The 23,534-nt window shown below is 38.6% G+C and overlaps 1 protein-coding gene across 2 annotated transcripts in view; it reads left to right on the forward strand.

The window, feature by feature from the left end:
* Positions 1-23,534, forward strand: part of INTS9 (integrator complex subunit 9) — a 117,494-nt gene that overhangs the window by 15,324 nt on the left and 78,636 nt on the right. The window contains exons 2-5 of one of the 2 annotated variants that reach the window (XM_006864340.1): positions 1,408-1,468; positions 7,290-7,352; positions 12,945-13,084; positions 14,819-14,905. In XM_006864340.1, the coding sequence (XP_006864402.1) occupies positions 1,408-1,468; positions 7,290-7,352; positions 12,945-13,084; positions 14,819-14,905 (351 nt within the window). The remainder of the gene's footprint in view (positions 1-1,407; positions 1,469-7,289; positions 7,353-12,944; positions 13,085-14,818; positions 14,906-23,534) is intronic. The other variant, XM_006864341.1, reaches the window with a different exon arrangement.

Below are 23,534 nucleotides of genomic sequence, written 5' to 3' on the forward strand. Positions count from 1 at the left end.
GTCTGGCCAGTTTCCAGCCCGCCCCCCACCCCAAGGTATTCCGGTTAGTTATTGGCTGGATACAGGCCCACCTGTTTTCTGTTGTGATGTTTCTGGCTGTCCCCACCCCCCTCAAGTATCTATTTCACAATGGTAGGTAAGGGAGACCAAGACAGAATGCTCTTTAGAAGCAAAGATGGCGAGACTTTGTCATCCATACTTTGGACATGTTGTTAGGTGGGATCAATCCTTGGAGAAGGACATCAAGCTTGGTAAAGTGGAGAGTCAGTGAAGAAGAGGAAGGCCCCCAGTGAGATGGATTGACAACAGTGGCAGCCATAATGGGTTCAAGCATAACAACGATTGTGGGGATGATGCAGGATCAGAAAGTGTTTTGTTCTGTTGTGCATAGGGTCACAATGAGTTTGAACTGATTGGATGGCTCCTAACAACAATAGTAATACACAGTTAAATCCTGATGTTGCACTTCAGGATAATGCACTGGACCATAAGGTCGGTTTGAACCACAAGGTCGATGGTTCAGACTCACCAGCCGCTACTTAGAAACCCTATGCAGGGTTGCTACAAGTCGGAACCAGCTCAACAGCACTTAGCAACAACAACAAATCTTGATTACCAAAATGTAGACATTTAAGATATATTTATTTTCAGTGAATTCTGACTGATAGATGAGTTTCTTATTAGATAGGTGTCAGAGCACCTAACCTTTCACAGTCTGTTTTCTCATCTACATATGATGATACCCATTCTTCCCACTCTTCAGAGTTGTTATCATATAAGTCATAGGCAGTGGTTAGAAAACCATAAGCTGTTCTGTTGTTGTTATTGTTAAGTGCTATCAAGTCAGTTCTGACTCAGTAACCTTGTATAGGGTTTCTGAAGCTTTAAACAATTACGGGAGCAGAAAGCCTCATCGTTCTCCTTTAGGATGGCTGGTGGACTAGAACCACCAACCTGTAGTTAGCAGCTCATTGCTTGTCCTACAGAGCCATCTTGCTTCCATAAACTGTAGCATCTTATTTGTCTTTTTTCTCTAATACTCTGCATAATGTTCCATTTATTTTCCCTATTCATTGTTAATGTGTTTGACCTTTTAATATTCCAATTGCCACATAATTCTTAAGCTTGTTGTTGATTTTATGTGCTGTCAAGTCACTTCCAACTCATAGCGACCCTGTAAAGGGTTTCTGAGGAGTGGCTAGTGGGTTTGAGCTGCCAACCTTGTGCTAACCCTACAGCACCACACCAGGACTCATAGTAATTTTAAATCTTTTTTATCATGATTTTGGGTGAGCATTGCTGCCAGTAATTTCAAACTAATTTCAACTTTATGGTGATAGTACAGTCACCATGAATTCACTGAGTATTTTCATTTTTCTTGGGGTAATTTAATCTTTTGTTTTTCAGTCTCAGGCTGTCTAATCTTCCTGGCTGGTCCCTAAAGGATGGAAATGCTTTCTTGGAAAAGGTAATGATATCTACCCTCTAGTGGAAACCATGTCTTGTCATTACTGAAGCCACCTTATAGTAAGATGACTGAAGGCCTCATTTCTTTTCATATGTAGTCTTCCTGGAAAATCCCAAGATCCGTCCTAGGGTCATCAGTACGTGGTAATGATTGCTTTTAAGAGCTTTTTTGGAAATCTTGGTGTTCAGATTCAAATCCAATTTGCTCATGTGTACAAATCTAATAAGTACTTCTGCTGCAAATACATTTCATCACCACGGAAATAAAATTGTTACTGTTAGAATGGTGAGGATGGTTTCAAATGTGATGCTTATTAGTTCTGTTCAGATCATTTTGAGGCTGTACTGACTATGACTGGATAATGAGTCTTTGATTTATTCTTATTATTTTGTTGTTATTAACTGCCATCGAGCCAGTTCCAACTCATAGCAACCCTGTATTTGGTTTCCGAGTTGCAGCTGGTGAGTTTGAACAGCCAACCTTGCAGTTCGAACTGGCCTTGAGGTTGAGTGCTTATCCTGGCACCACACCAGGACTTTCAAATACTTAAATACTCAAGCACATGAGTTATCCCAAGGGGTCTTTGAGAACATTCATGAAAAAAATTCCATTTTCTTTTAATTCTATGTATCCACAAACTTTTTTAAATCCTCTCATAGATCCCTGTGTCTATTGTGAGTCAGATCAGGTAAGATATTTGAGCTTTGAGTTCATTAGAAGTCCTGGAAGGTTGACAGGGCTGGTGATGGAAACTGGCTGTCATCATTTGATTGGAACACTCTGGCCATTCTGTGGAGAATAATAGACTGAGGAGCCAGAGGTTTAACTTTTAAAAGCCTCTTGGGAGGTGGAAGAGGCACCCAGTCTTAAATTGGACTAGAGCACCTTCCAGACTATGACCTGTAATTCTTTTCCAGCCTTTTCTTGGTAAGTCTAGAATGGTTTTTGAAAAAAAGAGCACAGTTCTAGTAATTAGGGCTTTATATTATATTTATAATATAAAGTCCTATTATATGACTTTAATCATTGATTGACTAGACATAAAATAAATGACTTAGATTAGTTTTCTGTTTTAATGCTATTACAGTTTTTTTTTGTTTTTGTTTTTATTTTTACATTAGGCTATATCTAGTGTGTGAGATAAAGCCTTAGACCACTAGGGCAGTTTCAACCACAAGATTGGCGGTTAAAATTCACCAGCTGCTCCTTGGAAAACCCTATACAGGGTTGCTATGAGTCGGAACTGACTCGACAACACTTAACATCAACAATCTCCAAAGTAATTCTTTTCTCAGATCGGTACTTAGACAGTTAACTTAGGGACCAAAGCTACAGAAATGTTGAGAATCAATTTTATACTAAAAAAAAAAAGCAGGGCAGAAGAGGGTTAAGAACTGTAAAGCTAAAGCTCATCAAATCCACTTAGTCCTTTAAATCATTCTTTTTCTCATAAATTTCACAATTGGAAAACTAAATAAGGAATTTGAAGATTCTTAAAATGATTCATCTGAATCATTGCCTCGTTCTTGTAATAGATATAGTTAAATAAAGAGGTGTTCTTTTAACTGAATTAATTCCTATAACTGCACCCCAACTTAAAGTATAAGCCAGATGCAATTTAAAACCAGATTTCCCTTGTAACTTACTATAAAATTATGTGACATTCAGGAACTTATGCACCTGATTTCAGCTTAACTCTCCTGCTAGCTATAAATCATTGTTCTCTGAGAAAGGTTCAGAAGCATCCCATTACCAAGTGCATTGTGAGCGAAATGACTTGCATGTGTATGTGGGAGTATTTCATTAGTAGGGAGTGATGAATAAAATACAGTGACATTGTAAGTGTTTGGAATGGCAAATATGTTTCTCCAAGCCAGGAAGGATGAGAGTCAAAAGAAGAGATTTTATCATAGAAGGTAGACATGCCCTGATGTAGTATTTATTATGGGGAAGAAAATTACATAGCCAATTTAAGACTAGACAAAGCTTTGAAATTTGCCATGATTTGTTTTTAGCCATTTTAAATCTCTGGGAACTGGGAGTTAAAAATTAGTCTGTTATACATAGTTGCTCGTTTAATTTTAGTTTATATGTACATTGTAATTGAGTACTGTTTTCAATCGGGTGAGATAGTTGAGCTTAGCGTTCATGAGAGGTCGTGGAAGGCTGGTTCAGTACTCATGTAAGGAGAGGAACCAGAGTTGACAGGAAATACTCTAGCAGTGCTCTGATTATGAAGCTCACAAAGGAATATAAAATTCAAAAGGAAAATAACATTTTGTTTGGATTTTTTTAGGTTTCATGGCATTGGTTGAGACTTCTTGTAAGATACTTTCAAGTCAGTTCCAAGTCATAGCAGCTCTATGTACAACCAATCAAATCACTGCCCAGTCCTCCACCATCCTCACCATCATTCCTGTGTTTGACCTTGTTGCAGAAACTCTATCAGTCCATCTCATTAAGGGCCTTCCTCTCTTCACTGACCCTCTACTTTGCAAAACATGATCTCCCGCTCCAGGGATTGGTACCTCTTGATTACATGCCCAAAGTACATGAGATAAAGTAGCACCATCCTCACTTCTAAAGAGCCTTCTGCATGGGCTTCTTTCCAGGAGAGTCTTGTTCTTGCTGATAGTCCATGGTATATCCAGTATTCTTCAGCAACACTATAATTCAGCAGCATCAATTCTTCCTTGGTCTTCTTTAATCATTGCCCAACTTTTCCATGCATATGAGGCAATTGAAAATGTCATGACTATGATCAGGCACAATTTAGTCCTCACAGTGACATGCTTTTTAACATTTTAAAGAGGTCTTTTACAATAAATGAAATAAATACGTTTTTTGATTTCTTTACTACTGCTTCTGGGCATTGATTGTTGATCCAAGTAAAATGAAATATTTGACGGTTTTAAGTCTTTTCTCTATATTATGATGCTTCTTATTGGACCAGTTGGGAGGATGTTTATATTGTGTACATTGAGTTATAATCCATATTGAAGGATCTTCATCAGTAACTGTTTCAAGTCCTCTTCTCTTTCAGCAAGCAAGGTTGTATTATCTGCATGTCGCAGGTTGTTGCTAAGTCTTTCTTCCTTATGCCATCTCTGATGCCATTTTTTCCTCCAATTCTTCATAAGTTCAATTTATCAGATTATTTGCTTAACATGCAGATTTAATAAGGTTATCATCGAAGCAAGGATAGGACCCTGATACTCCCCTTTCCTGGTTTTAAATTAAGTGGTATTCTCTTATTGTATTTGAATGACTGCCTCGTGGTCTATGCACAGGTTCTGCATGAGCACAATTAAGAATGGAATACCCATTCTTCACAATGTTATCCATAAGTTTTTGTGGTCCACTCACATAGTTGAATGTCAACGTATAGTTAACATCTGGTTTTTAGATGAAGATTGAGAGTGAAGTCATTCAGACTCATATGTAAATATTAGTGTGTGTCTGTGTATGTGTTGGTTGGTTGGTTATGTGCTGTGGAGTCGGTTCCGACTCATAGCGACCCTGTACAGGGTTTCCGAGGCTGTAAATCTTTATGGGAGCAGAAAGCCTCATCTTTCTCCCATGGAACAGCTGGTAGTTTCAAACTGCTGACCTTGTGGTTCGCAGCCTGATTCATAACTACTGTGTGTAAACATATATAAATGTACATTTTAATGACTAATGGAAATAATATTAAACACAGATGTAAATATCTTTCTTTTTCTAAAAAACGCAAAACGCGTTGTCAACCAATTCATATCTTTTACTCATGTCATTAAAGCACAATGGCTCCATAGAATAAGCACTGTACTATGAACCACAAGATTGGCAGCTTGAGCCCACCAGCCCCTCTGAGGGAGAAAGGTGAGGCTTTTTGCTCATGCAAAGATTTAAAGCCTTGGAAACCCTATGCAGGGTCACTATGAGTCAGAACCACCTCAGTGGCACTTAACAATAAATGGTGTCATTGTACTGTCATAGATTGCTTTGGCCGTCATGGTACCAAGTTACTTTGTGTTAGTTGGGAAGGGACAGTTGAGGGAAAACTTGAAGAATGTGATCAGTGTCACTGAATTGTACAGGTAGAAAAGTATGTTTTGCTGTGTATGTTCTCAAGAACAGCAAAATAATTTATTTTTTTTTTGAGATTCTCTGTAAATGAGTTTAAAGTGTCAATGAAAAAATAAAACAACTCTCCTGGCCTTCTGGAGGCGTTGTAGTTGGTGGCCCACTCCTGTCTCTGGGGTTTTCTTATTTCATTGTGCTCTGTCAGAATTCCAGCTGCCAATAACTGTTTCACTTTGCCTGGGAGTTTTCTCCTAAAGCTCCACAAAATATAGGAATTGTTACATAAATACCTCAGATCCTTTTCCCTCTGTAGAAATCTTGATATGGTGCTATAGGATATTCACTGCACTGCTAACCTTAAGGTTGTCGGTTCAAACCTATCAGTCGCTCCTCGGAAACCCTCTACAGACTCACTATGGCTTGACAGCACTTAACAACATAACTTTGAGATGTATAATTTTTTTGTTTTGTTTTGTTTTTGAAGTTGTCCAAAACTTCATTTTACTTGGATCTGCAATCAACACTCATGGAAGCAATAGTCAAGAAATCACTGACCTTTTAGTTTACAGTGTGACACTTAACACATGGTGCCACCAGGGCTTCTTTGTACTCTGATGCTGTTGTTAATTGCTGTCGAGTTGATTCTGACTCATAGTGACCCTGTCTAGGGTTTCCAAGGAGCAGCTGGTAGGTTTGAACCGTTGACCTTTTGGTTTAAGCTGACCTTGTGGTCCAGTGCTTATCCTACAGTGCCACACCAGGACTCCTTAATCTACAACAAGCATGGGTGGGATAGGAAGTTGCACTATGTTGGATTTCTTTTGATTGAATACATTTGGTTTATAGTCCCAAATGAATTATATGTTCTAGATGGGCAAGGAGTCCTGATGGGGTGCTGTGGGATAAGCACTGGACTTTTAGCTGCAAGGTCCGTGGTTCAGACCAACCAGCCACTCTTTAAGAAATCTTATATAGGGTCGTTGTGAGTCAGAACCAGCAACAAAAGGGCAAAGGGTTCTCCTGCTATAGGTGGAGGTAGTGGTGGTGGTGATTTCATTCCCACTGTCCGCTCTTCACCCTCCTCCTTACTTGACCCTTTCTTCCAACTGGTAGGAGGAGAAGGAAGCTAAAAGTAATTTCTGAGGCAATGACTCCTTACCTGATTGCATAACAGAATCACTAGAGATGCTAGTTATAAAAACAGACTCCATGGTTGCGTCCCCAATGTTGCTGATTCCTGAGGCCTTAGATAGGGCCCAGAAACCTTTATTTTAATGACTTGTTGTTACGTGCTGTCTAGTCATATCTGACTCATAGTGACCCTACATATGGTTTATGAGGAGCAGCTGATGGGTTTGAACTGCCAGTCTTTCAGTTAGCAGTCCAGTGCTTACCCTACAGCACCATACCAGAGTCTCCAGATAATTCTGATATTGCTAGAATGTTCTACATAAACATCATTTGGAAACCACTAGAAATGGGTTGTAGGAGCAGCATGTACCCATGTGTGGCTTCCCTGAAGAGGTATCAAGTAATGGCTCTTCTAATCTTGAGTCTGCCAGTGAGTATCCCCAAATAAGAACTGTAACCTCTGGAGCCTAAATGCAACAATTAACTTAAATAACCTTTCTACTTCCCTCTAGCTGTAGCAGTCTGTGATTTCCATGAAAAGTTGGTTCTTTAGATTATAAATCTCTAGTATTGTGTCTATTGGATATCTCTTCCCATTGATATTTTTCCTTTTCATTTCTTTTAGGAGCTAAAGGAGTGCTCAGGTCATGTATTTGTGGATTCTGTGCCTGAATTCTGCTTACCAGAGGTAAGATTTAAGTTAATCTTATTTTAGAAACAAAGCATATCCTGAAATCTCTCCAAATGAAATCTAGAAATAATTTAAAGGTGCTTAGCTTCCAGTTTTCAACGTGAAATAAATCTGTTCTTCTATGCATATAGTTATACAGCTAAAAATGATCATTAGAAACTTTTTTATATTGTTTATAAATAATTTAAGTCATTCCCTTCTTACCACTCCTGACTATAAATCCTTATTAACACTTCCATTGAATATAGTTTTAAGCAAAGTAAGGAAATAGCTCACATTTTTCAGGTTTATAATAATGCCTATGTGCTTGGATTAACCATACTTTTCCCCCTAATCTTGCTTACAATGAGTAATTGAGAGTTGATATTATCCAGTAAAATGTAAAATTTCTTGCTGACTTTGAATATATTAAATATTGTTTGGATTCTGGACTGTAATTATGGATATCTGTCACTAAATATTACTATCACAATGAGACTTGTTGTAATGGTTGTAAGACTTTGCAGCCAGTTTCATAGTTTTAAAGGAAAACGAAGTTAGGTTCCAGTATTTTTTAAAGGAAACCAATCTGTCTGAGCTGACAGGAGTATTTCCCAGAGGGTTTTCAAAAGATAGAGTCAGTGTAAGGAAGCTAGTGGGCTAGTCCAGGGTTCCTGAGGAAATCAATGAGAAGCTGCTGCCCAGTGGATTACAATGTTTATGGAAAATATTTCCACAGTTTTAAAGAAAATTTGGAATGCAGTTTGCCTTACTTTTCATTCTCCCTGTAAACTTTTTGTTCTCTTTTCATAGTACAAGTGGGCTTCAAAAAATTCATGGGAAAAAATCCATTAGCTTTTCATTCCATTTTTCCACGAACTGTTGCATGTCCCCTTGTATGTGCCATGTGCCCTTTTGGGATACCAGAGGGGAAAAAGAGGTAGAAAAAGTGAAGGACTTGGTAACTGAAGGTGGCACTTTGAGATACCGTAATAAGAAGAGTGAAGGTAGAGAGTTATAAAGAATCCTGCACTCTCTCTTTTGAATCTTTTTGTCATCCTCACTTACTATTTTGGAATTGGTGGGACAGTTCCCCGCCTCTCAAAGATTCCTAATCCCATATGCTGTATTAATTTTCAGTTCACCACATATGGCACTGAATACGGCAACCTACAGTTTATGGGCAAAAACATATAATTTTTGAATGTGTATTCTGATGCCTTTCAGACTTGGCTACTACTACTTCTGTATCTACGTTTAGTCTCCGTGATACTGTCAAGTATCTTAGTGTCAGGTTGTTGTCTGCTGTTGGTTCCCTACCCAGAGAACTCCCTTTAGTATTTTTTGTTAGGTTGGTCTGATTTTTATGAATTCTTTTGATTTCTGTTTGTCTGAAAATGACCTAATTTCACTATCATATTTGATGGAAAATTTTTCTGGATATGTGATTCTTAGTTGGCAGTTTGTTTCTTTCAGAGTTTTATATACGTTATTCCATTGTCTTCATGTCTGCCTGGTTTCTGATGAGAAATCTTAATAGTTTTCCTTTGTAGGTAACTTTTTGTTTTTCCTAAATTGCTCTCGGGATGCTTTCCTTGTCTTTGGTTTTGAAAAATTCGATTATAATGTATCTTGATGTTTTTCTTTTGGGATCTGTACTGTTTAGAGTTTGTTCAGCTTCTTGAATGGTTATCTTCTCATCTTTCATGCTCTTAGGGCAAGTTTTCTTATAGGCACTCTTAGACAATATTCTTTAAGGGTTGTTTGTTTCTTTCTCTTTTGGAATTCCTATAAAACAAAAGTTAATCCTCTTGCTAGTGACTCACATAAATCTTTGGCTTACTTTGACTTTTTTTTTTTCTTCTGATTGTTCCTCTGGCAGATGAATATTGAGGGATTTTTCTGAGCTCAGTAATTCAGCTTTCCATTGGTTCAATTCTATTTCTTTGCCCTTTTTGTGCATTATCTATTTCTGAAATCTTAGTGTTGCTCTTCTTTCTGGCTTTCTAATTGTTTTTACATGGTTCTTTTTTTTTTTTTTTTTTTCCAAATTATTTTGTCCATTTGTTATCTGAATTTTTCCTTAGTTTTGCCTGTGTTTTCCTTGATTCCATCTGTAGATTTTTCAGTTTTTCTTTCAATTTATTGAAGTTGCCAAATTGGCATTCTTTTAAAATCCCTATCAGGTAGTTCTAATACCATGGCTGTTGTTTATTTTCTGGCTCTGTATTGTGGTGACTTGCTTGAGGCACTCTATCTTGTTTTTTGCGTAATCTGAAATTGTCTGTTTTCTTTGAAACATTTTGATACTGTATTTGTATTAAATTGATGATCATATATTGGTATATTCTCAGACACTCACCACCTATTTCCTGGTGGATGTGGTAGAGATAGGTAGTGTGAACACACTTAGTTCTCTGTTCACTGTTTGTGTAGCATAGTTCAGGGCAGGTTCACTCACCTCCTTCAGAAGCAGGGATGCTCTGCCAGGAGTCAGACCCCAGGCAGAGCAGAGGCTATGCAAGAGGAGGTGCTGCTAATCACTGGGTTGGCAAGGACGGGGACTGGCCATCTGCCCGACTGCCAGGAGGGCACTGGAATAAGAGAGAATTACACTCCCTTTCCACCAACTTCTAGCCATGCCCTTTGCCTACAGTCCACTGTATCAACAACTCCCAAAAGCCCAAAAAGACTACACCACATCATGCCACAGCACGCCAGCTTACTGTCCGCCCATTTTTCTTTCTCACTGCTCCTGCTCGGCTTCCTCTTCTAGTGGACACTCAGCCCACTTCTCTGTTGTATACTCTAATGCTCAGGGGTTCCAGGGGTATCTGTTTCATTCAGTCTCTCATGCCTTTGTTGCAGAGGGTCGTCTTAGTGTATCTGGTTACTTCACCGTCTTGCCCCAGACTCCGTATCTTTGCTTTTTGATATTTTAAAGATGTCTTTTGCAGGGTTGCCCAGTGCAGTGTCATTTGATTTCTTGACTACAGCTTCCATGAGTGTTGATTATGGATCCAAGTAAAACGAAAATGTTGTGACAACTTTAATCTTTTCTCCATTTATTAAGATACTGCTTTTTTCCCTTATGTTGAGGTATAATTCATACTGAAGGCTGTATAATCTTTGATCTTCATCAGTAAGTACTTCCAAGTCCTGTCTACATTCAGCAAACAAATTGTGTCGTCTGCATAGTGCAGGGTTTTCATGAGTTTTCCTCCTATCCTGATGCTACATTCTTATTTGTATAATCCAGCTTCTCTGATTATTTGCTCAACATTTTAGATTGAATAAGCATGGTGAATGCATGCATCTCTGTTGTACAGTTTTCTTGATTTTAAACCACTCAGTATTCACTTGTGTTCAAACGATTGCCTCCTGGTATATGCTCATATATGTTTCCATCTGTTGTTACCAAATGTCTCATAGTTCTAGACTCTGTGGGATGATTTTTGTATATTAAGGAGAAATGGCAAATACTCTTACTGGGTTTTGTTCTTAAGAGAAAAGAAGTTGATGCATTTAAGTTTTGTCATTGCTTAGACTGCCATGTCCATACTTTCATTCTGGATCTGTCAGTGCTACTGCTTAATTTCTTTATTTGATTAGAAATGGCTTTAGAGAGATAGGTAAAATTGTAGAGCATTGAAGTGTTAGATGGTTGTCATAATGGTAAATAAGATATTGTCTTGGAAGGATGCTTGTCATGGAGTTAAGAGTGGTGTAAATTGTTGTTGTCATTAAGTATTTTACTCACATAGGTTGTCATTGTCCTAACTGTGAGTAGTTTATGACCTCTAATCTCCATGTTGTCCTCAGAAGCATATAATGCTGTGGAAAGTTTATTTTATTAGCTTAATTTATATGTAAAGTCATTCAGGAAATGCCCACATTCAAAATGGCACAGTGCTTTGCTTATGTCACAGAGATCTTTTTTCTTTTTCTATGTGGCGTAAACGTTAGCCTAACGACCTATTCTAACTAAAAATCACTTCTTGATTTTACCTTATGCTTGTCCCTTAGTGTACTGGTACTTAGTGTAATTTCCCAGGTTTAACTCTTCCACAAGGTAAACCTCGGTGATTAATATGATATCGAACCATAGTATCTCACCTTTGCCCACAGAGGATGCTGTTTTTAAAGATGCATCGCCTTAACAAAAGGGCATTCAAGCCTGGTAGGGGCAGAGAAGAGTCCAACAGGATTCTTGACCTCAGAGTGGTTTAGTTATCGAAGGACCAGGTAATACTCTGAGATGTAGTTGTGCAAAATGAAGAATGCCATCAGAGAAATATACAAAAAGTGGTTTCATAGTCCTGAGGAGGAAGTGGTTTCTTTCATCTGTGCAAATCAGGAAGACTTAGTGGAAAAATGATATTTGAATTGATCCTTAAAAGACAGGTTGTTGTTGTTGTTAAGTGATGTTGAGTCAGCGCTGACTCATGCTGACCAATTTTCTGAGGACATATTCATAGCAAGCCTTATTTTTCTCCCATCGAGTAGTTGGTAGGCTCCAACCACTGACATGGTTGGTAGTCCAGTGCTTATTGCTCAGAGCTACCACACTCCCTTAAAAGACAGGTGAGACTTAAATATGTTGGGGAAATAATTCCATTCTCTTAACTCAGCAATAAAAGTTTTCATAAAATTTACCCAACATGAGTAGCATTGTCTTCTTTTCTTTCTTTTTTTTTGTAAATTGAGTGAAGGTTTACAGACAAGACCATCAGCTTTATATATTCAACAAATCACACATCTCAAAGATTACAATCCCCTCTCTGCAATGAGTTTCCTTACTTCTTCCCTGTGGTTTCCATTTACATCTTACATTTCACAAATGAACAAAGCAAAAGGAGGCACACATACAAAACAAAGCATAGATTTTCATTTAAATGTCCCGAGGACACATTTTGCTAGCCAGCCTCCTGAGCACTGTCACTCTTGACTGCTAACCTGTATTTTTTCCTTATCCCATTACCTAAATAATGTGTGGAGTGAGAACGTGGACCTGGGTTAAAATGAGGCTAGAATGTGAGAGTATCGTTTCCTTTCATGACACTGCCCCTGTATACATGTGCGTACATGTGTGTGGATGCACACACTCAAACATGTGTACTCACTCTGTATCCAATGCTAGTAGTCAAAAGTTGTCTCCCACATTTGATATTTGAAGAGCTGGTTTGTGTACTGCTCTCCATGTTTCTCATTAATAGCAGTGGTGCATTACATTCAAGTACATCCTTGTAGCTTATATTGTTCTCTCTCTGCTTCAGCTTACCTAGCTTCATATGCCAAGCAGCAGTTGCTGAGACAGCCTGCCATCATCTACCCTCATGTGTCTGACTCAGAAGAACTATGCCCTAGGAAAACCAGAGTGCTGCTTGTGGACTGGCTGCATTCTCATGGCTCACAATCCTGTCTCGTACTTAATATGTCAGTATTCCAAAGTATCCTAAAATGAGAGAATAAAAGTATTGCAGGAAAGGCATCATTATTCTGTAGTACAAAAACTGCTTCTCTGCATCTGACAACATCATTTTTCAGTCACATCATGTTGATCTATGTGCCCTGAACAGATATGTATCATTCCCTCCCCTTTCTTTTCAGACCGAGTTAATAGATCTGTCTACAGTCGATGTGATCCTCATCTCTAACTATCATTGCATGATGGCACTGCCCTACATCACTGAGCGCACTGGTTTCACAGGAACCGTATATGCTACAGAACCCACAGTTCAGATCGGCAGGTGAGAGTATTTATTCTTGGCCATTAGAATGTAGCTAGAAAGCTCCTTTCATTCATTGGTGGCTATTTAGCAGGATGTTATGCCAAGACTGATCATTTCCAACTGACCCAAAGAATAGGGACAGGCACCTTTCAGGATTAAGAAATGCTGTTGGAATTTCCTACTCTTAGTCTTTTTTTTTTTTTTTTTAACATAAACTGGAGAAGAAATTCCCAGTGATAACTTGCCCGTGCAAATGATTCCAATTAGGGGAGGCCACACCAATGCATAGCAGGGAAAAGGAACCTAGCATATTGAGGAAAAGAGAAATCGCACTGCTTTGCTTGCAGAATGTCTCCTTTTGTGTTATATCAACAGCTACTGTTGATATAAAGTGAAACTCAGGACTCTAAGGAATAAAAGTTGCACGATTTTCTTTGCCTTTGAGAGTTCTTTGCCATCTCTTTCTCAGCTCCTACCAAGCTGTCAGAAATTTGCTGCAAGTAGCTATACCATCATGTAGTGAGAGAAAAATATCACATGAAGAAAATCACCCAAGGAAAAAGAATTGTTTTGAAGTAAATTGACAAGATGAAACAAATATGGAAGTTAGGAATCCTGAGTTTGGGTTCTAGTGTCTCCCACATCTAGCAAGATAGAATTAATAGAAATGAAATAAAATGTTTACTTGTTTTTGTTTCAAGCAACATTACCTGCAGTGCGTACAGAAACATCAGGCTTCTGAGGAAGACCGTTATAGGCAAATAAAATGCATCCATTTCAATGAAAGGATGAACAAAAAACATTAGATTTTAGTCTGAAAATTTTAAAGCATGAAGGTGGACGTTCTTATAAAAGCTCCAATCAGAATGAAAGTGAGCTTGGATCCCAGTTCTTGGAATTTTAGAACAGGCATTGCGCCTTCATGATTGAAGTGTAGGAGCTAATATTAGAAGTAAATAAATAAATGGAAAAAATGAAGTTGTTCAGTATTCAAGTGGTAATAAACTTATGGCCTGCCATATGTGTATGTTGACTATGAGATGATTTAAGTCAATATGGATTATCTATACTAGATTATGAAAGAGAATTCAATATAAAATTCTGTTTCTAGGTTTTGGCCATCCTCTCTCTAGCCATCAAGAATTTATAACAGTTCTCTGTCCCATGTATTTCTCATATCATGTATACCATTGATCCAGCATAATGAGGTGTTTCTTCTGTTTCTACACTGTGGTTCCATAGTTAATTCATCTGGAATCTTCAGAGCCCATCCTTTAGTTAAATGCTTAGAATTAGTCCTAAGAGTATTCTTCCACGTAGAATTTTTCTAATTCCTGAAGCATGTCAAGAACATGTATTTTATCAATTTAAAATACTCATTTAATATTGTCATTTAAAAAGACAGCCACTACTCCTGCTACCACTACCAAAATCAAGTATATCAGTCATTTAACATTTTCTCCTTTTGGATTTTTAGTAACAAAAACAGAAGTCTGTGAGTGTTATACAACAGGCTTTTATGTTTCAGTGTTTAGAGACAAGAAACACACCAGACTTGTTTTAAAGGTGAATTTTAATCATTTAAGTTTGGAATTTTTAACATGGAAATTCAATAAAAAGTCTAGGTTTTTATGTAATTTTGGGTAAAATGAAACAGAGGAAAAAGGAACGTGCAGTCTCCTGAATGAAGCTGTAGAGTATGGTAATTTTCCAATATTTTTATGTGTATTTATCACTTTGGTTTATACTCAGGCTCCTCATGGAAGAGCTGGTGAATTTTATTGAAAGAGTGCCAAAGGCTCAGTCTGCCTCCTTGTGGAAGAATAAGGATATACAACGGTGAGGAATATTCTTCTATCTCTCTGTTAATACAGAGCCATTTGATTTCCAAAGTAGCCTTTTGTTTTCTTATTTCTTATTTACAGAGTTACACTGTTAAAACTAAAGGTTTTCTTTTCCTTATGTCAAGAAAGGCTTACATTTGATTTATGCAGCATACTGGGGATTGGTGTGCTGTTGAGGCAGTTCTGATGCACAGTGACCCTATACACAACAGAACAGAACAATGCTGGATTCTGTACCATCCTCAGAATTGTTACATATTAGTTCATTGCTGCTGCCACTGTGTCATTCCATCTTGTTAGAGGTCTTTTTCCCTTACTTTTTACTTTACCAAGCATGATGCCCTTCTTCAGGGTCCTGATCCCTCCTAATATTATGTCCAAAAATGTGAAAGATGAATTGTCTCCATCTTGGCTTCTAGGAAACATTCTGGCTGTATTTCTTCCAATACAGATTTGGTTGTTCTTCTGGCAGTCCATGATACTTTTAATATTTTTCTCCAACACCAGAATTCAAATGCATCAATTCTTCTGTGGTCTCCCTTATCCAACTTCCACATGCATATTAGGTTATTGAAAATGCCATGGCTTAGGTCAGGCGCACCTTAGTCCTCACACTGACATCTTTACACTTGAATACTTTAGAGGTTTTGTGCAGCAGATTTGCCTAATGCAATACATTGTTTGATTTCTTGACTGCTGCTTCCATGAGTATCCAAGCAAAATGAAGTCTTTGACAACTTCAGTCTTTTCTTTATATATCATGATGTACCAACTCGACGCACTTAACAACAACAACAACAATTTACTGGTCCAGTTTTGAGGATTTTTGTTTTTTTACATTGAGTTGCAATCCATACTGAAGATTGTGGTCTTTGATCTTCATTGGTAAATATTTCAAGTTCTCTTTGCTTCCAGTTAGCATAATTGCATTATCTGCATATTGTAGTTGTAAATGAATCTTCTGCCAATCCTAATGACACATTCTTCTTCAGATAATCCAGTGCTTGGATTATTTGCTCAGCATGCAGATTGAATAAACATGGTGAAAGGATGCAACCATGGCAAACATCTTTCCTGATTTTAAACCATTCAGTCTCCCCTTGTTCTGTTCCAACAAGTACCTCTTGATTCTTTATGAGCACAATTAAGTGTTCTGGAATACCCAGTCTTCACAGTTTTGTTCATAGTTTGTCATAATCCACAAAGTTGAAATCATTTGCATAGTCAGTAAAGCACAAATGCACATCTTCTGTGGTGGAGGACAAGCACTGGACTGCTGACTGCAAGCTTGGCAGTTCAAACCCACTAGCTGTTCCTTGGAAACCCTATACCGGGTTGCTATGCATCAGAACCAACTTAATGGCACTTAACAGCAACACACATCTTTCTGATATTCTCTGCTTTCAGCCAAGATCCATCTGATGTCAGCAATGATATCCCTAGTTCCATTTGGGTTTGCCTTTGAGTTATTCAAAGTTCAATGGAAAATCAGATTATTTAATAGGTAAATTACAATTCCACGTGGCATGTATAATAAGAGGTGTCTGACTAGAGTGCTGCAATCATTCAAAAAATGAATAATTTTCCCTACTGAAGGGAAGCTGAGGTATACATTTATTAGGAAATGATAATTAGGGTTGGTCTTGGAGAAAGGAAAAGATTTTTCCAGGTTTCAAAAGAAAAAAAGAGAAATGGAGAAAAAATGGTCTAGGCACAGCATCATAGGACAAATTTAAGAGCTAAGTTGGAATGAGATAATAAAGACTCTCATATGTGAAATTAGAATTTTATAATTTTTTTAGAGGGAAGCCCTTCATTAAAGGTTTATAAGGAGGAGAATGACAGAGTCATGTTTGTTTTGGAGAAGGTACCTTTGGAAGCAGCTTGTGAGGATGGATGAATGGATTGGTAGGGGGCAGGAAGAATTGCCGAGGGTCCATTTCCAGATCCCAGAGGAGATCACAAAGGCCTGAGCTAAAGCAGTAGCAGCGAGCCTGGGAGGAGTAAATTACAAGAAATTTGTAAGAGTGAATTAAAAAGAATTGGTAACTGTAATGATCAGTATATCTTGATTATATGTCTAATGAATTTCAGACTAAAGAAGGGAAAAAAAAAAGAATGTGGAGCCCTGGTGGAACTGTAGGATAAACACTGACTGCTAACTGAAAGTTCAGCCATTCAAAACCATCTTGCTCCATGGGATACAGATGAAGCTGTCAGCTCTCATAAAGATTTACAGCCTTTGAAACCCTATAGAGGGTCGCTATGAGTTAGACTGGACTCCATGGCAGTGTGTTTGGGGTGTGTATTTATGTGTGTGTGTAAATAGATATATCTGTATGAGCATAGGGAAATATCTGGAAGCATACAGACCAAAATTTTTACCATAGTTATTCCTGTTTGCCATCGTCATTCAGACAGATTGAAGAAGGCACTTTCTCTTCTTCAGGATACATATTAAAATTACTAATTGATGGTAGAAGTGACTGACTTCACGTTCTTTTAGTGTTTGTCCATATTTAAAAATAAATGTACATACATTTAAGTTAAAAAACAATTGGTAAGAATTGTAAAATGAGTCTAGGAAAGAAGTAATTAGAAAGATGAAAGGAGAGTTGAGTATGGTAACAAGGGAATTTAGGATAGTCACTGGTATCAAATGCTGTGGAAGTATCAGGTAAGATAGAGATTAGACCCTTGGCTATGTGAATTAAGGTATCTTTACCAATCCCAGAGATCCATTTCAGTGGAGTGCCAGGACCAGAAACCAGTTTGTAAGAGACAAAGTAGATAGAATTACAGACAGCTTAATTCCACTTCCATGCTTTCTTATTTAAATTGGTAAATTAGAACACTACTCCTTGTTAATATACTGGGGTCTCTATACCCTTAGCAACTTCTGTTTTCACCTCCCAGTCATCCCAGTAGTCCTAGCCTTCAAGTTTTAGCACTGGGAGTCTGGAGTAAAAACACCCTTTGACTTCTCAGTTTGTTTATGGTCCATACACTCCTACCCAAGTCCAAGTTTTTCCAGCTTTCTTGTCACTGACCACTCTTCCCCCACCAGATCAGTGATGAATTAACCATCTTCTTATTGAAACTTTAGAATGTCTCAGACCTTTGGAATCTTCAAGGTTATGTTGATATAGCTAGGAGAACATGGGTGTTTGTTTTGTTTTGCTGTGAACATTTCACAGTTGTGAGGTAAGCATATGCGTCTCCTTATATGCACTCCTTTGAAAATATGTCATTTATTTTGTTTAACTCGTGGCACTCACTGGAAGCCAGGTACTATTCTTAAGTGTCAAGGCTAGCAGTTCAAATCCACCAGCCTTTCCTCAGGAGAGCTATAAGGCTCTCTGCTCCTTCTACAGCCTCAGAAGCCCAATTAAGCAATCCCACTCTAGTTTTGCTGCAAGTCAGAATCGACTCAGTGGCAGTGGGTTTGAGTGGGTTTTTAAATCCTTTAACAGTCCTTTAATGTTCCCATTTTATAGAAGAGAAAAAAGGCATATAAGAAGGTTAAGTAACAAGTCTACACAATTAGTAAGTGACAGGATCTGGATTCAAATCCAGAAGTCCTGGCTAGCCTATATTGGACCCCATCTTGTGCACACACCTTTTCTAGCATGTGCGTGGGCCTCCTGACGTGATGGGAGGAGTGTCTTTATCTGTGTACATTTTCCCCTTTGTTTTGTAGATCTTACTTATATTTCTAAGTTCTTGTTTGGGGATACGGTGTATATCTGACTTCATTCTCTCAGCTATAGTACTTGGTCCCCTCCCCTCTTTATTTGTGTTCTCATTTTCTGCTCTTTTTTCTTGTATCCATTGCTATACCATCTTCCCCTTTTCTCTCTTGGTTCTGTGTCCTAACTGGACTGTACCAACTCCCAGTGCTATGTATCTTGTTTCTTAGAAACCTTAGGACTTTACTTTCTTTCCCCTGTGGAACACGTATGCTTTGACTTCCCCTGCTTCATCTTTTAAATTTATAGCTTTCATAACATTCTGCCACAAATAATTTTGGCACATCAGAAAAGGTGTTCAAAGGTCAGTATTTCCTGACTTCTGTAGACCAAGTCTCAGGAAGTCCCAAGTTCTTATTTTGCCTTTTGGGACCTTGGATAAAGTCCTTGGCAATCTTCCTTTCCCTCCCATTCTTTGTAAAATACAACAAAATAACCAGCTCAAAAAAGAAGTGCCGTCATGTGTTCAGCGGAAGGGTGACTAGCTTGAAAAAGGAGAAGGTTAGGGAAGGTCCCTAAAATGTTATTTCGTACAATGCTTAGGCAATCTTTCTTTAAAAATAAAAAATTGCTAATTAAAACAAAGCCTTAAATTTGCTATGTCACCTCCTGGTGGACAAAAATCAGAAATTGTTGAATGCTAGCTTGGTGTAAAGGTGGTAATTGTTGGTTAAGTGCCTTCGAGTAGGTTCTGACTCATACGACCCTGAAAAGAGTTTCTGAAAGTGGCTGGTGGGTTTCCACCACTGACCTTGCATTTACTAGTCCAGTGCTTATCCTACAGTGCCACACCAGGATCCCAGCTTGGTAAAGAAGCAAGAAAAATTACTTGAAGAATAGAAGACCTGTGGTTCACTAGGGAATGATTTCTATCAGGTTTGACTGTGAGTGTTGGAAACACATATTGTAACAAAAGGAGGGGAGTGGCCAATTTTGCAGTCCAGGAGCAGAGGTCCCTGGAACCATCAAAGGAGAAAAAAGCAAAGTGGAGGACTCTCTGGGGAAGCAGTGACGCCAGGGATGGAGGCAGAGATGATGACGTGGACAGAGGGAACTGGGGACTCTAGTCTCAGGGAGGGAGAGGGTCTGTGTGCTGGCGGCCAGGGGCAGGCGTGCAGGTTGTACCCTTTGGTTGTTTGATGATGCATGCAGGGGATTGTAATCATTGCAATGAAGTGAAATATGATAGGATGAATGTAAAGATAGTGTTCTCCCATGTAAACTAACGCATAATTCACAATAAAAACTTAAGGAAAAAGTAAAGAATAGAAGAACAAACTTCATTCTGACTCTGGTCAAGTATTATGACATGAGATGGGCCGTAGTTAATCTAATTATTGGAAAGCATATGCTGCGGTATTAGTGAGACAAATCCAGAAAGATGTGTCCTCTTTACTTATAGATAAATTTAGTGTAATTATTTGACATGGTAGAAGAATTTGAAGAGCTATTTATAACTGACCTCAGATATGAAAGAATTTAGACTTGTGCCAGAACGCTTGTACATAATTTGGACAATGTTTGCACTTAAAAGATTTAAATTACTTTTAAATTTCTCTCTGTCACAAACCAATTGATACCTAGTACCCCAAACTACCATCACATACTACACTGAGAAACACTGTTCTTTGCCATCAACTTCATTGACATTTTTCCCAAGTGATTTGAAGGAGCTCTGGTAGCGTAGTGGTTACGAATCGGGCTGTGAACCTTAAGGTCAGCGGTTCGAAACTACCAGACGCTCCGCGGGAGAAAGATGAGGCTTTCTACTCCCGTAAAGATTTACACCCTCGGAAACCCTGTACAGGGTCGCTATGGGTCGGAACCGACTCGATGGCACTTAACAACAACAACAACCTTTATTTAGCTTTTTGTTGTGATTTTGTTTTGGTTTTTTTGTTTTATTTTTTAAGGTTTTTATTGTGGATTGAGTGAAAGTTTACAGGGCATATCATCAGTTTTACATTCAATAAACCATACACCTTGTTTCATTACAATGATTATAATCTCCTCCATGTACCATCAGTTAACAGTATTTCTCTCTATCCACTTTAGCTTTTTAAAAAACAAAAGAACCACTCAGGCATATATAATAATTTACATCTCCAAAGGGCACATTCTGCAAATCTGCCTCCTGGCCACCAGTTCTTAGTCCTTCTCTTCTTAGTACATGAATCTAGAGTCCTCAGCCACTCTCCCTTTCCATGCCCCCATCTCTGCCTCCATCTTTGGCGCTGCTGCTTCTCTGGATAAGTCCCACATTCTGCTTGTGCATATCTCTCTTGACGGTCCTAGGGTCCTCTGGTTTCTAGACTGTAAGATTAACCACTCCCCTTTTTTTGTTACAAAACTTCTGCGTTTATAATGTGATAGTCGTGATTAGTCATGATAACACTTATTCTCTGTTGAATCTTACGAATCTTATCCCCATCTCTTTTCACCAGACCCATCTAGATAAGATGACAGATATTCAGTGGGGACTCTTTCTTTCCCCCCATACTCTTAAACTAAACTTCTTCTTGAAACCTTGTAAGCCAGTCACTTTGTGCCTTTATTGTCCCCTCATTTTAGGTAGCCAATATCTAAATTGCCCGTCCCTATCTACCCTGTGTACAGAGCAGATAGCATTGATACTTGATGTGAAGACTCTTTCCCTCTTTGTTGGTATTTAGTCTGAGTATAGGTCAGGTTCATCATGAAAATGTATCTTCTAACACTGTGGCTGTTCCAGTCTGCTTGTCCTTCCTAGTGGGAATGTCCCACCTCATAAGGTTCTGGATGGGATTCAGAATTCCACCTAAGGTCCTATACTCTGTAAAGGCTTTGCACGAGGCCTATTTCACTGGGCAAGTTGTAGAACCCCTTTTAGGTATTCCAATCAGTTATAGGCTGAAAATGGGCTTACAAGTTTTCTCTGATCATGTTTCCCAGCATTCCTTTCTATCCCACTCAAGTGTCTATTTTATAATAGTAGGCCAGGGAAACTAATATTCATAAGGCAGTCAAGGATTTTAGTTTTGTTTACCCTCTTCAAGCTATACTTAGATCCCATTATCCCAGAGCTCTGTTGTTCCAAGATTGAGTATGCATCACTCACTATTTACCTCTGTCCCACTAGGCCATGCAAACCTGTCTCTGTGTTCCCCTATTTATCTTGTCCTTCCTTCTGCCTCCTCCTCACTTCTTTTTTCTTTTAATGCTTTATTGTGAATTATGTGATAGTTTACATGGGAGGACATCAGCTTCACATTGATCCCGTCATATATCGTTTCTTTGCTATAGTTATAATCCCTTCCATGCATCATCCACCAACCAAAGGGTTTACCCCACAAGCCTGCCCCCACCGTTGTCTGCATACCGCCCCCCTCTCTATCCAGGCCCAAAGTCCCTAGCCACTCCATCTCTCCATGTCATCGTCTCTGGCATCACTGCTTCTCTGGGTAGGGTGCCGCTCTCTGCTCTTCTCCTTTGATGGTCTCAGGGACCGCCGTTCCTAGACTGTAAGGTTAATCATTCCCCTCCCTTTGCCACAAAACATCCACCTTTACATTTCCAGCCCTTACAATCAGTCCTGATAACAATTATTTGCTATTGTATTGCAAGGGACCTATCTGCATCTCCTTTTATCAGCCCTGACTAGGCAGAATGGATACCACTCAGTGGAGATTCCACCTTGCTCCACACCCTCTGAATCTAGGTTCCCTCTTAAAAGCTTGTAAGCCAGTCACTTCTCGCCTCTGTAGCCCCTCATTCTGGGTAGCCAATGTCCAAGTTGTCCATCCCTGTCCTCTCCGTGTGTGGTGGAGGCAGGAATGATCCTCGCTGTGAAGATTTGTTCACTCTTTTGAGCTACTGCTTCCATAGGTGTGTGTCAAGTTCTTCAAATTATGTCAGATTCTTCTTTTTCCCTCTTCTTTCTTCTGTTTGAGCTCTGATCATCTAGCCGTTGAAACCAGGTCAAGTGGGTAGTATCTGCAAGTGTCGGGGTTCTTGTGCAGTCACATGTCTTTTCATATCTTTTCTTTTACCATTATTAGTCACTTCTATTACTATTGTAAATGATTGATATTCACTTATATTTGTCCATATTTCCATTACTTCACTTGCTGTTCATCCTATCCATATTTCAGACCACTCATGTTGAGCTCATATGCCCTCTGAATGTCCTTTAGGAATGGTTTGCTAGGTAAAAATAATTCTCATTATTATGTCCCTAATTTTTTAAAAAAATTGTTTCAATCTTATTCTTCAGAAATATTTTCACCATATTTTTTTCTAAGTTACAAGTTATTTTCTTTCAGTATTTACAGTGTCTCTTATCTCCAGGTTTCTGTTATTATTGCTATTGTGAACTCTGAGTCATGCCGCCTGCCATTCCTTTATAATAATCTTTTTTCTGTGGCTTTCCTTATGGCTTTGTCTGTGTAGTTGATTTTCTGTTATAATATTATAATGTAACCTTAAGGCAAAAAAGAGTTTTGAGATTGATATGAAAAAAAATGCCTTTATTCTTTTTAGCATTCATTAGGTGTCTTGAATCTGATCTTTCTCTTCTTACAGATCTGTTCATATATAAAAATAGATGAACAAACAGTTATAGATATTTTGAGGATATATTTTTAGGTATGTTTAGATTTTAAATTGTTCTGTGTTGTTGTTGTTGTTAAGTGCCATCAAGTCGGCTCTGACCCACAGCGACCCTGCGTAGGGTCTTCAAGAAGCGGATTCCTCCCCACTTCTTGTATTGCCCTCCCCAACACCCAAACTAAATCCCCCACCCCAACCCCATTGTCCTGACCTTCCCACTACCTGGATCTCTGTTCCTCTGTGTTTACCTTCTTTCACATTGTAATTGTTTTGATCATAGACTGACCT

Source organism: Chrysochloris asiatica, unplaced genomic scaffold (assembly GCF_000296735.1).
Source record: "Chrysochloris asiatica unplaced genomic scaffold, ChrAsi1.0 scaffold00064, whole genome shotgun sequence".
NCBI lineage: Eukaryota > Metazoa > Chordata > Mammalia > Afrosoricida > Chrysochloridae > Chrysochloris > Chrysochloris asiatica.